Below are 15,455 nucleotides of genomic sequence, written 5' to 3'. Positions count from 1 at the left end.
GCATGCATGTGTGTGCACAGTGCCATCTCTCCAATATAAAAAAAATTAAAACAGTTAACCGAGACTTCTTAACAAGGTAGGAAAAGGAAGTGCAGTAGCAGGTCGTAGTACCTGACAGGTGACGAGGAGGAGGGATGAGTGCTGTGTCTGGGATGTTAGTTCTGTGTTGGTGTTGATGTTAATGGGATGTTGTTAGGAGAAGAATGGTAAGAAAGCGCAGCTAGGAATATACATCGGAGTCAAGCTGTGATACAAAACATTTCAGCTTTGAAAACTATGAAATTTAAACTTTATTCTGTAGTTAATGATTTTGAACCTTTTAAGAATATAGTGGCTCTGTATAGTTGTATGAATGAATCCCCATATTTTTTATGTACTCTTGTTTGTTGGTTTTGTAGTTTGGAAATCATAGACAATAGGTAGTTAGGGTGAAACTGGGGCATGGAGACAGTGAAGATGCTGTTATGTGAGTTGAATGAGGCATTGGCATCAGAAATGCCTAAGAGGGAGTGCTTTATAGGGTTCAGATAGGACTTAGGGACCAAAGGGTGAAAAACGATGTGAGGGGAGGTGGTATTTCTGTGGTTGTTACTGAGTAGGAAACACTGGAGGAATGTTCAAGTTTGAGGGACATGTAAAAAGGGGAGAAGGGACTTTGGTTTCAAACAAATTAAACTTGTATTACCTGAGAACTTAGGAGCTGCTCTGGATTGAGCAAAAGTACCTGGGAGCAAATGAGGAGGGTTTCAGGTATCAAGAGACTCCAGTGAACACTTGTAGCTAGAGTTTTCTGCCTTGCTCACAGTCAGGACAAATCTTTGTCACCCGCCAGTCCCACAGCCGCTCAGACCCAACCAAGTAAACACAGACACTTATATAGCTTACAAACTGTATGGCCGTGGCAGGCTTCTTGCTAACTGTGCTTATAGCTTAAATTAATCCATTTCCATAAATCTATACCTTGCCATGTGGCTGGTGGCTTACCGGCGTCTTCACATGCTGCTGGTCATGGCGGCGGCTGCAGTGTCTCTCCGCCTCAGCCTTCCGCTTCCCAGAATTCTCCTCTCTCCTTGTCCCACCTACTTCCTGCCTGGCCACTTGCCAACCAGTGTTTTATTTATTGACCAATCAGAGCAATTTGACATACAGACCGTCCCACAGCAAACACTGATAAGACATTATCAGAAGGTGGGAAGAGGGATAGGAGAGATTAATACCTATCACATACTGCAAGATCTTTCAATGTCAGAGAGGTAGAGTAGGGATTTGAAAGAAGCTGTTGGTTATTAGCATTCGAGAGTAACTGGTAATTAACTGCATGTTGCTAAGATGCTCTGTGTTTTCATTGCCCCTTTGCATATCCTATAGTCTTCATTTAGTGTTTCTTGCCAAGGCTTTTAATATTTATTTCAGTAAATAGTGATTTACCAAAGTTGCCTTTGCTATTTGCTTATTTTTAAAGTAAAAATTCACCAGGCATGCAAATCCACACTTGTATACCAAGAGACTGAGGCAGCAGGATTGCTGTGAGTTTGAGGCTACCTTGGGTTACAGAGTCAGGCTTCCATCTAGAAAACCAAACAAATACTTCTTTAAAAAGGCAGTGGTGGCTCATGTCTTTAATCCCCATTACTTGGGAGGCAGAGGCAGGCAGATGTGAGTTCAAGGACAGCCTGGTCTACAGAGCAAATTTCAGGACAGCCAAGGCTACACAGAAACCCTGTCTCGAAAAACAAAATAACAACAAAAACGGGGTGGGGGGGGTGTATAAGAAGAAGATAATTTGCTTCTCAAATGTTGTACTTGTGGGGCTGGATGGTCTTTTGGGAAGACACCCATATCAGGTGTATTCCCTTTGATCTGAAAGATTTAGTAGAAAAGATGAATTTCTATGCAGCTTTTAAGCACATATTTGGTTAAATAGGCTTAAGTTGAGGCAACATGGAACTTGAACATGGAACTTTTTATCAGTACCAGTGTGATTTATAGAATGCGGGCATGAATTGATCAAAGCAATAAAGTTCCAAATAAAAACTTTCAACTCTACCTTTTAAAGTCAAGTACTTGCTGTGTGTGTATGTGTACACATCTGCATAAATATTTACAAAGTCTGCTTAAAGCTTTAAAATTATGGAAATGGTAGACTGGAGGTTCTGCAGAGATTCTTTTTCTGGACAGTAAGTTTCTCTCATTCATGCTCATTCTTACTCTCATTCATATATATATATATATATATATACATATATATATATATGTGTATATATATATATATATATATATATATATATATATATATATATATATATATATATATATATAGTCTCCCTCCCCCTGCTGACTTGAGATCACAGTTCTTCTGCTTCAGCTTCATAAGTGCCGAGGTTATAAGCATGTGCCCACCACATCTGGCTTAGAAAACTCTCTAAAAATTATATCCTAGGACTGGGACTGTAGCTCAGTAGCAAAGTGCTTTTGTAGTGTACCTAGGATCCTAATAACAAGAAAGGCTAAAAAAGTAATTCTATATAAATTGAAGATGTTAAAAGTTGTATGCTAGATATTCTCTGTGCTTTTTCCTCTGGAGAAGGTAGCAACAATATTCCCTTACAAAAATCTGTAAAAGATAAGAACTTCACGGGCTGGAGAGATGGCTCAGAGGTTAAGAGCACTGACTGCTCTTCCAGAGGTCCTGAGTTCAATTCCCAGCAACTACATGGTGGCTCACAACCATCTGTAACGAGATGTGGTGCCTCTTCTGGCCTGCAGTCATACATGCTGTATACATAATAAATAAATAAATCTTTAAAAAAGGATAAGAACTTCAGCTGTAAGACGTATGTGTGCATGTGTGTGTATGTGTTTTTTAAGTACCAAGCTATTATTCATTCCCTTAAAATTTACTTCTGATACAGAATCAGTGATAATTGGAATTATGATAATTACGATTATCCTACATTCATACCATACTAAATTGAACACTTCATTATTTTGTATCCTAAGCCATTTCAGGTATATTGATTTCTTAAGAATTTTATATAATCCATAGATGAAACATTTCAAGAAGTTTATATAATTTGACCCTCATCTAAATTCCTTTAGTAGTATAAGGAATATTTGCTTCTTTTAGTTAATGCCCATATTCTGTACTTAGATATCAGTGTACACATTCAGTACCAGAATAATTTCAGTTTTACCTTTATTTCTCATCTTAAAATTCACAAAAAACCCTGAAGTAAATTTTCCTAGTGTTACTTTGTACAATTCTATCTTTATATTAGATTTCACTGAATATTTGAAAGAAAAAAGATTCATGGGTTTAGAGTTTTATGTATTTTAAATTTTCTGTGTTAGTAAATTATGAATTTTCAGTAGGTCTCCTTTGAGTAGTAGTATTACAATAGTTGCCATTCTAATAAAAATCTAATTGTATATTTTAACTTATCTTTAATTATAAATGTCTATAATTTGAGTTCTAAGTTATAAATAAGAGATAAGCTTATAAAACTAATATGTTAAATAACTTAAGTAACTTTATTAAGGTGTAAGTCACATGCCATAAAATTTCTTGTTTTGAAGTGTGTATTGTAGGGGGCTGGAGAGATGGCTCAGCAGTTAAGATCACTGGCTGCTCTTCAGAGGACCCAGGTTCAATTCCTAGCACCTACATGGCAGCTCACAACTGTAACTCTAGTTGCAGGGGATCTGAAACCCTCACATAGACATACGTGCAGGAGAAACACCAATGCACACAAAATACAAACAAATGATTCTTTTAAAACGTGTGTACTGTATTTATTTTTTAATGGCCCAGAGGGAAAAATTATATATATATATCAGAAAGAGAGCAAAACATGATAAAAATGTACTAATGTAATAGATTTTGGAAATTCTGGGTGAAGAAAATGGAAGTTTCATGTACACTGTTCTTGGCAGCTTTTTTCCAAATTTTAAAATCTTTCTTTTTTCCTTTTTTTTTCTTGAGGCAAAGTCTCTCTCTGTATCTGTCCTGGAACTTACTTTGTACACCAGGCTGGCCTTTAACTCACAAAAATCCACCTGCCTCTGCCTCCTAAGTGCTGGGATTTTCAAGATAAAATATTTGTAAAATGAGAAAAGCATACAGGTTTTTTTTTTTTTAATATATCTTGCAGTAGTATAATCACCATCTACTTCCAGAATAAAAACTTCAAACATAAGTTTTTCTGTGCTTATTTTTCTATCTTTCTTTTCACTTGATATCCCAAAGTTGATGTGTCTTCTCATAAACGTTTATCATTTTCTTAGTGTTTTCATCTGTTGAACTAAAAGTAAGGTATGTTATAAGCGAAAGGACATAACATACAGTTAAGGTTCTTCAAAGGAAAGTAGTTTTTTTTTTTTTTTTAATTTTTAGGTACATTGGTGCTTTGTGTGTCTGTCTGTCTGTCTGTCTGTCTGTCTGTGTGAGGTGAGTGTGTTGGATCCCCTAGAACTGGAGTTGCAGGCAGCTGTGAGCTGCCATGTTGGTGCTGGGATTGGGGGTCCTTTGGAAGGGTACCCAGTGCTCTTATTTAACCCTGAGTCATCTCTCCAGCCCCAAGTAGTCACTTTTTAAAAAACGGGAAAAAGTGAATTGCTTTAAACTATAGTGTACCTCCTTTGTTGGAGCTTTTGTGCAGTCTTTGAATTGTTAGTCATGTGCAAAACTATGCCTACTTCTTAAAACTTGAATTGGGGAAGGAAATGCTTTGCCCAACATGGCAGATACTTCATTTGAAGAGCATTTGTGCCGGGCGTTGGTGGCGCACGCCTTTAATCCCAGCACTTGGGAGGCAGAGCCAGGCGGATCTCTGTGAGTTCAAGGCTTGCCTGGGCTACCAAGTGAGTTCCAGGAAAGGCGCAAAGCTACACAGAGAAACCCTTTCTCGAAAAACCCAAAAAAAAAAAAAAAAAATTATGAAGAAGAGCATTTGTTTCTTTCATACTGCTTTGTTCATTGTACACTCTCTTCCCTGGTAGGTAGAAGCACTTTGGAAAGCTGCCTTGATTTTTTTTTTTTTTAAACGTATGAATTGAAGCAGTATAGTCAGTTTAATAATCTTTTGATAAAGTGAAATTTTAATAATTTTTAGATACTTTTTATTAATAGGTGATACTATTTGTCCTTTCACTTAATTACAACATACAGCCTCTTGTTAAATGCAGATATAACTGATCAAAATTAGCCAGCACATGCACTTTATTCACAGTGTTATAGAACCTGGAAAATTATATTGCACTGCTATTTATATATATTTTTTTATCCTGAATATACTAGTAAATTATTAATCTGATGCTAAAATACAGTTACATTAAAGTCCAACTGAGTTCTTAATTTCTTTCTTCCTTTTTTTCCCCCTGGTATTTTGAGACAGGGTTTCTCTGTATAATAGTCCTGGCTGTTCTGAACTCTCTTTGTAGCTGAGGCTGGCCTCAGATTTACAGAGATGCACCTGTCTCTGCCTCCCAAGTGCTGGGATTATGGCTGAGTTTTTCTAATCCCCTGATTCAGAATGACCCACAAAAGGGTCTGCCAATGGACGAATAGAAATAAGACATTTTTCCTTTAGGGTAGAGGAGAAAAAATTTATAGAAACTGGTTTTTAAATTCTGTACTCCCAGTTGGGCGACGGGCGACGGTGGCACACGCCTTTAATCCCAGCATTTAGGAGGCATAGGCAGGTGGATCTCTGTGAGTTTGAGACCAGCCTGGTCTACAAAGGGAGTTTGAGGACCACCAGGACTGTTACACGGAGAAACCCTATCTCAAAAAACCAAAACAAAACAAAAATCTGTAATCCCAGCACTTGGAAGGTTTAAGCAGGAGGATTACCCTGAGTTCAAGTCTATCTGGGGCTATATAGCAAATACCAGGACAGCTAGGGCTACATAGCATCCTATTTCAAAGAAAGGGGTGGTGGTGGATTTTTATATCAACAGATTCAAGTCTAAAGTATTTTCCACAAAGTATATAACACTGCTTATGAGTCATAAGATTGAATAAAATATGTTTTCTCATCATCTTATTTATTTTCTGTAGGAAAAGTAGCCATCAAAAAAGAAGACTTGTGTAATCACAGTGGTAAAGAAACTTGGTTTTCACTGCAGCCTATTGACTCAAATTCAGAAGTTCAGGTAAGTTAAATACTACAAGAGATTGTGACATACAGAAAATGAGTGAAAACTAACCAGTTATACTAGTTTATACTGTTAGAACTTGTTATACCTTATTTTAAGTTCTAATGCCACACATTATAGACTTTCAAGTAATAGAGAGCTGGAAGGAAGTAGCTTTTCCATGCAGGTATAAAAATGAGGTATGAATGGTGAGATAGCTCACTGAGTAAAGGTGCTTGCTGCTAAGCCTGATGACCTGAGTTCAACCCCAGAGCCATCTCTCACCTCTGACCTCCATTACACATTCATGGTACCTACACACATATACATACATGTACATACATGTATTCATAGAGGACTAACCGCAAAATAAAATCTAACAGTCATATTTAAAGAAGGTATTCATGAGCAAAGTACAATATATATGTGTGTGTGTGTGTGTGTGTGTGTGTGTGTGTGTGTGTGTGTGTATGCCACAGTGAAATCCATTAATAAATGCAATTGATGTGCATTGATTAAAAAAAAAATAATGTCTGGCTGTATATACCTATGAGTTTAGGAGTTTTGTTTGCTTGGTTTTGAGACAGAGACTCTCCATGAAGCCCTGGCTGTCCTGTAGCACACTATGTAGACCAGGCTGGCCTGGAACTAAGAGGTCCACCTGCCTTTGCCTTCCGGTACTGAGAGTAAAGGTGTGTGCTACCACACTCAGCAAGAGGACATCTCCTTTTTTTCTGAGTCCCAGTCACAAATTACTGCCTTTTTTAAAAAGAGGAAAACATTTTAAAGGAAAAGATGTTTTATTAACTCTAACCTTTAGGGGAATACATGGAAGTCTGATTTTATTCATTCTCATTAGGATGCTTTTATTCCATTTCTAATAAACTAGACTTGGAAAAAAAATGTTACTCATTTAAACCATGCCTGGGTCTGCAGTGCACAGCCTTCATTCCCACCTCCCTGCCCTGCTCATCTCTTTGTTTGAAAGGGTATCACTATGCTTGTTAGTTTCTTCTTTTTTCTTGCCAAAATAAAAGGCATAGATTCTGTATGTGAACAGAAATGTATGCTTAGCCAAGTAGTTGGAGTTTCTAGAAAGCTTGAATTTCTATGACTTAGAAATTATTTCCAAGAGAATCTTTTTTTTTGTAACCCTATTTATTAAATACAGTAATGATTGTGAGACCATTTCTAAGAGCATAACTGAAGTCAGGATTCTTCTTCTCTTAAGGAGGCTGTAATTCACCACTAGGACTCAAACAGATGTTTAAGACAAGGGGAAAGCATACCCACAGATACTTTGCAAATAAAGTGTGTCTCCATTTTCTCATTACCTTTCATGCAATCTCTGTGATTAAATTCTCAAAAAAAAAAAAAAATAAGTATTGTGTGCTGAAATCCCTTAAGTACAAAAGATAGCCAAGACTTTTTGTTTAATCTACTCCACCCCATTTTAATATTCTTTTCATTTGACCATAAGTATTATTCAGATCCCAGGGGTACAGCATTGTTAATGACCCAGGTGAGAAGCAATGTGAGGAAGTAGAGTGGGCTGGAATTAGAAGTCAGAAAACTTTTATTTGGTGTCTTTATATAGTCATTTTAATGGTCTTGAATTTCTGTAAAATGAGAATAAAACTCTCCATATTTGGCTCATATGGCATGAGAAGATACTTTAAAATTATTAATTTTGAGCTGTGTTGTGGTTCAGTTTGGTAGAGTGTTTAACTAACATGCACAAAGCCCTCAATGTGAACCCAGTATCACAGAAACTGAACAATGGTGTAAGCCTGTAATTCAGAACCCAGGAAGTGAAGGCAGGATTTTAAGGCCAGCCAGGCCACATAAACTCTTGTTTTTAAAATAAACAAACAAACAACCTGTTAACTTCTATACAAATGTAAATTTTTTTAACACCTATCAGTCTGGTGGTATTTTAGTTAGGGTTTCTATTGCTGTGATGAAACACTGTGACCAAAAAAGCAAGTTGGGGAGGAAAGAGTATTTGGCTTACACTTCCATATTGCTGTTTATAGTAGTTTGAATAAAAATGGCCCCATAGGCTCATAGGAAGTGGCACTATTAGGAAGTGTGGCCTTGCTGGAGGAAGTGGATTGTTCAGAGTGGGCTTTGAGGTCCCTGATGTTCAAGGTAGGCCCAGTGTGGCATTCTCTTGCTGCTGCTTGCAGATCAAGATGTAGAACTCTCAGCTCCTTCTCCATCATGTCTGCCTACTTGCTGCCATGCTTCTTGCCATTACGATAATGGACTAAGCCTCTGAATTATAAGCCAGCCCCAATTAAATGTTTTTCTTTATTATGGTTGCCATGGTCATGGTAACTCTTCACAGCAGTAAAACCCAAACTAAGACACTATTCATCATCGAAAGAAGTCAGGGCAAGAATTCAAACAGGACAGGAGCCTCGAGGCAAAGCTGATGCAGAGGCCATGGAGGGATGCTGCTTACTGTCTTGCTCCTCATGGCCTGCTCAGCCTGCTTTCTTATAGAACCCAGGACCATCTTTACAGGGGTAGCACCACTCACAATGGGCTGGGCCCTTCCCCATCAATCACTAATTAAGAAAATGCTCTACAACTGGATCTTATGGGGTCATTTTCTCAATTGAAGTTCCCTCCTTTCAAATAACTCTAGCTTGTGTCAAGTTTACATAAAACTAGCCAGCACAGGTATCTTTCTAATGTAGCCTTATAAAATTACCAACTTACTTTTTCTTTTTTGACACATGATTTAATACATTTTCCATACACAATCCCCATAAGAAATTGGGTATGGTGTTAGCCTTTTTGGAGATGGTGTTCACTGTATGCCTGAGATTGGCATCTACACACCTTAGAAACCTCCCTAGTGTTGGGGTTATAGGCACACATCCCTGCACCCATCTAATCTTTCTAATAATTTGAACAAAAGGAAAGATAAGAAAAGGCTTTGAGATTTTGACTGAAATGGATTAAAAGATTCATTACAATTTATTTGTTAAGTATATTCTTAACAAATAACAAATAAAAAAGTTAATGACCAGCATAACTTTTCTGAAGGATTTAAGAGTTTAGTTCTGAAAATATAGGGCTCTGTAGAGTATTCTTTATGTAGTACTTGGAGATGGCACTAGAAACACATACTGTGGGGCAGGCTTTTGACAGTATATATATAAAACTTGTCACCTCTGAAACAGGAAAATACTTGAAGTAGCGTTTATGTTTTATATATATAGTATCAGCATTTAAAATTTTAGTACTGTTTCATGACCACTAGTCATTAACCTTTCCAGAACCTTTATCTTAAATGGTAATTAGCAAGATTTACCCGATATTTAAAATAGATTTTAAAAGAAGAATGCTGTAGGAGGTGGGAGGGATGGATAATGCTTTCCAAGATACTATGCGATCATTGGGAATATTATTATTTAGCCACAAACCAATCTGAGGATACCACATTAACCTTGTTAGTATAAAAGATAGGAACACAGCCCATAATTAATACAGAGCCTAATCTGTTAATGTTTGTTTGCCCTGTATGTTTTATAACTTTAAAAAAATGAAAAAATAAAAATAGATGACAATATAGAAAGTGATGAGAGTGAATTTAGCCAGGACTCAATCTAATGATTACCTTTAGTAATTGTAAAAGTATGTACCAGGTATAACAGTGAGCACTTAATGTACATTATATCACATAAGCACCAAGAGGTAGATAGTAGCAACCTCATTTTACAGATTATTTTAATAGGATTAAAAGATGCACTGACTTCTCCAGTCACAGTAACTGTGACTCTGCTGGAGATCTGTATGACTCCTAATCACAGCACTATACTGTCTTTCAGGAATGGGGGTGCATTAGAAAGTTCCTAGGGGGCTTTTTGAAGTGAATTGCAGGAACTTCCTGTGAGTGGTAGTCACCAGGCATTTGCACAAAGGCCGCATGGTCGTTGGCTGTTATGTTCTAACAGCAGCAGACGAGATAGAAACTCATGTAATTAAAAGTGATCTTTGAAGGGATATAAATTCTCATAAAATGCTTGACCGCCACAGAGAAAGTTTTTATTTGGGGCTTTGATGGGTGAGCACTGTGTGTCCTGTCATCCTCAGCAGTAGGCTCCAACCCTGCAACTGTGCGTACTGGAAAGCAGGTGGGCCTGAGAGCCGCTGAGTGATTTCTTTCTTTTCATGTTTATGTTCTTACTGGAAGGCAGGTGGGCCTGAGATCCGCTGAGTGATTTCTTTCTTTTCATGTTTATGTTCTTTTAACTTTCATTTTGCAGTAATAGTTAATGTTTTCTTCTTTCACTCTCATTTTAACAACTTTATACTTGTAAAATAAAGAGAAAACTATTTGGGAGGGTGTTACAGGGGAATTGTGTGTGATAGGTGTATGTGTGTGCAGGTGCTCATGTGCATGTGAGCGTGTGCATTTAGAGGCCAGAGAATAAGCTCGGGTGCCATTCCTCAAGATACTCCCTCTTGCTTTTTAAGATAGGGTCTCTCATTGGGACCTGGAGTTCACTAATTTGCTAGGCTTACTGGTCAGTGAGTCCCAGGGATCTACCTGTCTGCCTCTCTGGCATTGGGATTACAAGTACACAATATCATGTCTATCTTTTTAAAAAGTTATTTCTTTAATTTTTTGAGATTATAATATAATTACACTGTTTCCTCTTTCCTCCCTCTAAGCCCTCCCTTATTCTTTTTCAAATTCATGTCTTCTTTTTTCATTAATTGTTGTTACATACATGTGTACATATGTGTATATATGTATGTATGTGTATACATATATGTTTTTAAGTTCATAACTACAGCCTGCTCAATCTGTATAAGGTTACCTGTATGTATATTTTTGGGGCCTGTCATTTGGTATCAGATAACCAACTGGTGTGCTCTTCACTGGGGAGGACTATTTCTCCTGCTCTCAGCACTCCTTAGGTGGCTAGAGTTCTTTGTTTAGGGTTGGTGCCTCCTAGGGTACCCCACCCCAAGCCCCATTGGCTTTCTGTTGGTGAAACTTTATGGGTGTACTTTGATTTTATTTATTTATTTTTGGTTTTTCGAGACGGTTTCTCTGTGTAGTTTTGGTGCCTGTCCTGGATCTCATTCTGTAGACCAGGCTGGCCTTGAACTCACAGAGATCTGCCTGCCTCTGCCTCTGCCTCCTGAGAGCTGGGATTAAAGGTGTGTGCCACCGCCGCCTGGCTATGGGTGTACTTTCTAATGTCACTAGGAGACAAACTCCCTGATCCTCTGGCTCTCACAATCTTTCCACCCCCCTCTTAGGTAAAGGAATTGTGTTGTAGATGTATCTGTCGGGACTGGGCTCTACAGGTCTGCATTTTGTTGGTTATGGTGTTCTGTAATGGTCTTGATCTGTTGTAAAGAGAAGTTTCCTTGATATTTCAGATGAGGACTTCACTTATCTGTGGGATCAGAGCAAATATTTAGAATGTAGTTAGACACTCATCTCTTTACACACCTATTTTTCTGGGTAGGTGGCAGGGATTAAATGTCATCCTCATGCATATGTGGCAGACACTCTGCCAGCCACACTACCTCCTCTGCCACATTTAAAGGTTTTTTTTGTTTGTTTGTTTGTTTGTTTGTTTTCTGAGACAGGGTTTCTCTGTGTAGCTTTGCGCCTTTTCTGGATCTTGCTCTGTAGACCAGGCTGGCCTCGAACTCACAAAGATCTGCCTGCCTCTGCCTCCCAAGTGCTGGGATTAAAGGCATGCGCCACCACTGCCCGGCTAAAGATTCTTTTTTCTGGTTTTTCGAGACAGGGTTTCTCTGCATAGCTTTGCGCCTTTCCTGGAACTCACTTGGTAGCCCAGGCTGGCCTCGAACTCACAGAGATCCGCCTGGCTCTGCCTCCCGAGTGCTGGGATTAAAGGCGTGCGCCACCACCGCCCGGCTCCGGCTAAAGATTCTTAAAGATAAGGTTTTACCCATTCTTTTTGTATGTCTAATGAGAGTACATATCTCTTCCTTTGTTTCTTTCTGTGAATTTACTCTTCTGTTGACTAAACAATGCAATATTCATCTTTAAGTTTCTGTGTCCATACAGCTTCCTCATTCTTAAAGATCTGACTCACAATCTACAGAAGAAGTTGGCTGAATTTGGGTCACTATCCACTGAAGTCTAATTTGATGTTGGAGGAAGCATAAGGCAATACATTCTGGAGTTTGAGTTAGGCCTGTTTGTCTAGGGGGTTGTGTGGATAAAATGATTAGTATCTTTATCTCAGAGAGGGAGATGTTTAGTTTTCTATCGTTACCACTAATTAGTATTTGTAACTCTAGTCATTACTGATAGTTGTTGCCCAAGGATCATTTATGAAATGAGGATCTCAGTGTAAAGCGTTGCCTTTGCTTGTAAAGACACAGGAAATGACACACGTAAATGTACTTGAGTTCTTAGAGGAGATGATCCCTATTTGCATTTTTACCAAAACAGTTGAAATATTTTTTAGCCTTTTACTTTGCTACTTTATTATTGTAGTTATTATTTATTTTCTTTTCAGGAGTTCGCGATAGCAGTATTTAATGAGTGCATTTTTTTACCTTTTGGACAGAATTTTAGTTTAAAAAAATTTATTTTATGTGTGTTGATGTTTTGCCTGTATGTATGTCTGTACCATATGTGTGCCTAATGTCTGTGGAAGCCAGAAGGGTGAGCTACAGATGTTGTGAGTTGCCAGGTGGGTGCTGGCATTGGAACCCAATCCCTCTGCAAGAGCAGCCGGTGCTCTTAATGCTGAGCCATGTCTTCAGCTCTTTGACAGCATTTTTAAAAAGAATGTTTACTTTTGTGTATGTATCTGTGCCTGAGTATATGTATGTGTACCACATGTGTGTGAGTCCCACAGAAGTCAGAAGGGGGCATCACATCCCCTGGAACTAGAGTTACGAGTGGTTGTGAGCACCATGTGGGTTCTGGGAGTCAAACCTGGGTCTTCTGCAGGAGCAGTGAATGCTCTTAACCACTGACTCTTAACTGAGACATTTCTTCAGCCCCTTTTCTACCTTTTTAATGAAACACAGAATTTTTTCTTGGTTCTTTTTTTGCCATTCTCCCCTCTGAGTTGAGCTGTTCTCTTAAACCATTAAAATATGCTTTCAGGCCGGGCGGTGGTGGCGCACGCCTTTAATCCCAGCACTCGGGAGGCAGAGCCAGGCGGATCTCTGTGAGTTCCAGGCCAGCCTGGTCTCCAAAGCGAGTTCCAGGAAAGGCGCAAAGCTACACAGAGAAACCCTGTCTCAAAAAACCAAAACAAACAAACAAAAAAAATATGCTTTCAGACTCTACACTGAGTCTTAGAGAACACACAAATGTCTCTCACTACTTAGGACATTATGCTACCAAGTTCAGTGGGCATTTTTAGTCTTCCTTTCTTTGACTTTTAATCAGGTCTTGTTTCTGGCTGACTGCTTCTTGCAAAGCATTTCTTCCTTAGGTTCTAGTCCTGGTTCTGGTTCTGGTTCTGGTAGTCATTGTGTGCCACGTGGTATACTTTTTCTGTGTTTTCTTCATACAAGCGAAGTTAGTACAGCTTGTGCCAGTGCCTTCTGTAAATTTTGTTTGGTTTTAGTGCCTGCAGCTATCCTCTTAGCTGTAAAGATGCTGGAAATCACAGCTTTTAAGCATTGTTTCATTCTTATTTTTTAGGTGCCGTGATACAGAACATATTTTACATAAGACTGTTAACTATGGGTGATGTCCCACCCAACTTTACAGACAGCAAGCCCAGATGTAATGTCAGTTATGTCTTTTTGATGCCATTACTTATTAACTCTTACCCAACAGGATAATCTTGACCACCTGGATCACTATACGTTATTGTTACATAATTTTTGTTCATAGCCTTTGTTTTAAAACTATTTTAGACAACTATTTAAGAAGAAACCTATACTAGTTTATTAAACACATGCTCAATTAAGGCATAGTGAACATAAAGGCATAATTCATTTTTATAGATTGATTTATAAAACTTCATTTCATTCACAAATTTGTACATGAGAAAAAACAAATTAGCCATCCTATTTTTTTTTTAATTTAATTTTTTAATATTTATTTATTTATTTTGAAGCAAGGTGTCTCACTATGTAGCCTTGACTGGCCTGGAAATCGCTGTGTAGACCAAGCTAGCCTCAAATTCAAGAGATCTTCTTATTTCTGCTTCCTGAGTGCTGTAACTACAGGCATGCATCACTGTGCCCTGCTCTATCTCATTATTAAATTATTGTTTAAAGAGAAAAGCAAGTCTTATTTTTTTTTAAAGAATTGCCACCAATATAAAATGTTATAAAATAAAACTTTGTGTTTTATGTGACAGGCAGTTGTGTCCAAAATTATTTATAAAAGCAATTTCTATAGATAAAGCTATGTCAGCTGCTGTGGTAATGCATGTCTGTAACTCCAGCTCCTCTGGAGGCTGAGGCAGGAAGATTACCTACTCTGACACTTTGGGAGTCTTCCAACCGCTTAGGAAGTATAGCAAGACTTAATCTCAGAAACAAGCAGCAAAAGTCTGTCAGAAGCCACGTGTTTATGTTTTCCTTTATAAGAAGTTTTTAAAAATAGTTGAAACATACCAAGGGTTTTTTTTTTTATTTGTTTTGTAGATTTATTTATTTTACGTGTCTGTGTGAGTATCTACATGTGTGTGTGTGTGTGTGTGTGTATGTGCACCATGTGCATATTTGGTGCTCTTAGAACCCAGAAAAGGCATCAGGTCTCCCAGAGCTGGAGTTACAGATAGCTGTGAGCTGCTGTTTGGGTGCTTGGATTTGAACCAGGAACCTCTGCAGAAGCAGCCAGCGTTCTTAACCACGGAGCAGTCTCTCTAACCCTGAAACATACTCAGTTGTTTTTATAAGGAAATTATTAATATTTAAATGTTTATGATTTAAAGACTGTCTAGACATGAGAGGATTTTATCTTTATGCATTGCATTTAACCTGAGTACCTCTATTTTTCAGAATATGCATAAATTTTCATGCATTTTTATTTGATACTGATCAGTATATATATGTCTCTTATATTTTTCCCTTCTCTGGGTTCTTTATGAGTATTTTCTACTGATTAGCCTCTCCTTTTTATTCCTCTTCAGCTGTTACTGATCTGATATTAAATACATCTCATTTCAGTTACTTTATTATTTAATTCTAAATTTTTTATTTAATTCATATCATAGTTCCCAGGTATTTGCTAGATTTTTTACTTTATTCTCTATTTGGAAAAAAAAAAACCAGACTGCACTTGGCATGTAAAAAAAATAATAAAAATACTAACAAAAAAATCCCAGGGGTACATA

The 15,455-nt window shown here is 37.9% G+C and overlaps 1 protein-coding gene across 3 annotated transcripts in view; it reads left to right on the top strand.

Moving 5' to 3' along the window:
- The window catches only part of Rasa2 (RAS p21 protein activator 2), a 135,764-nt gene that overhangs the window by 33,262 nt on the left and 87,047 nt on the right, over nt 1-15,455 (top strand). For all 3 annotated transcript variants that reach the window (XM_076576868.1, XM_076576867.1, XM_076576869.1), the window contains exon 4: nt 6,059-6,153. In XM_076576868.1, the coding sequence (XP_076432983.1) occupies nt 6,059-6,153 (95 nt within the window). The remainder of the gene's footprint in view (nt 1-6,058; nt 6,154-15,455) is intronic.

The sequence above is a fragment of the Peromyscus maniculatus genome, chromosome 7 (genome assembly GCF_049852395.1).
Source record: "Peromyscus maniculatus bairdii isolate BWxNUB_F1_BW_parent chromosome 7, HU_Pman_BW_mat_3.1, whole genome shotgun sequence".
In the NCBI taxonomy this organism is placed as follows: Eukaryota; Metazoa; Chordata; class Mammalia; order Rodentia; family Cricetidae; genus Peromyscus; species Peromyscus maniculatus.
Note: the sequence above shows the minus strand (reverse complement) of the source record. Positions and strands in the feature narration are given on the sequence as shown.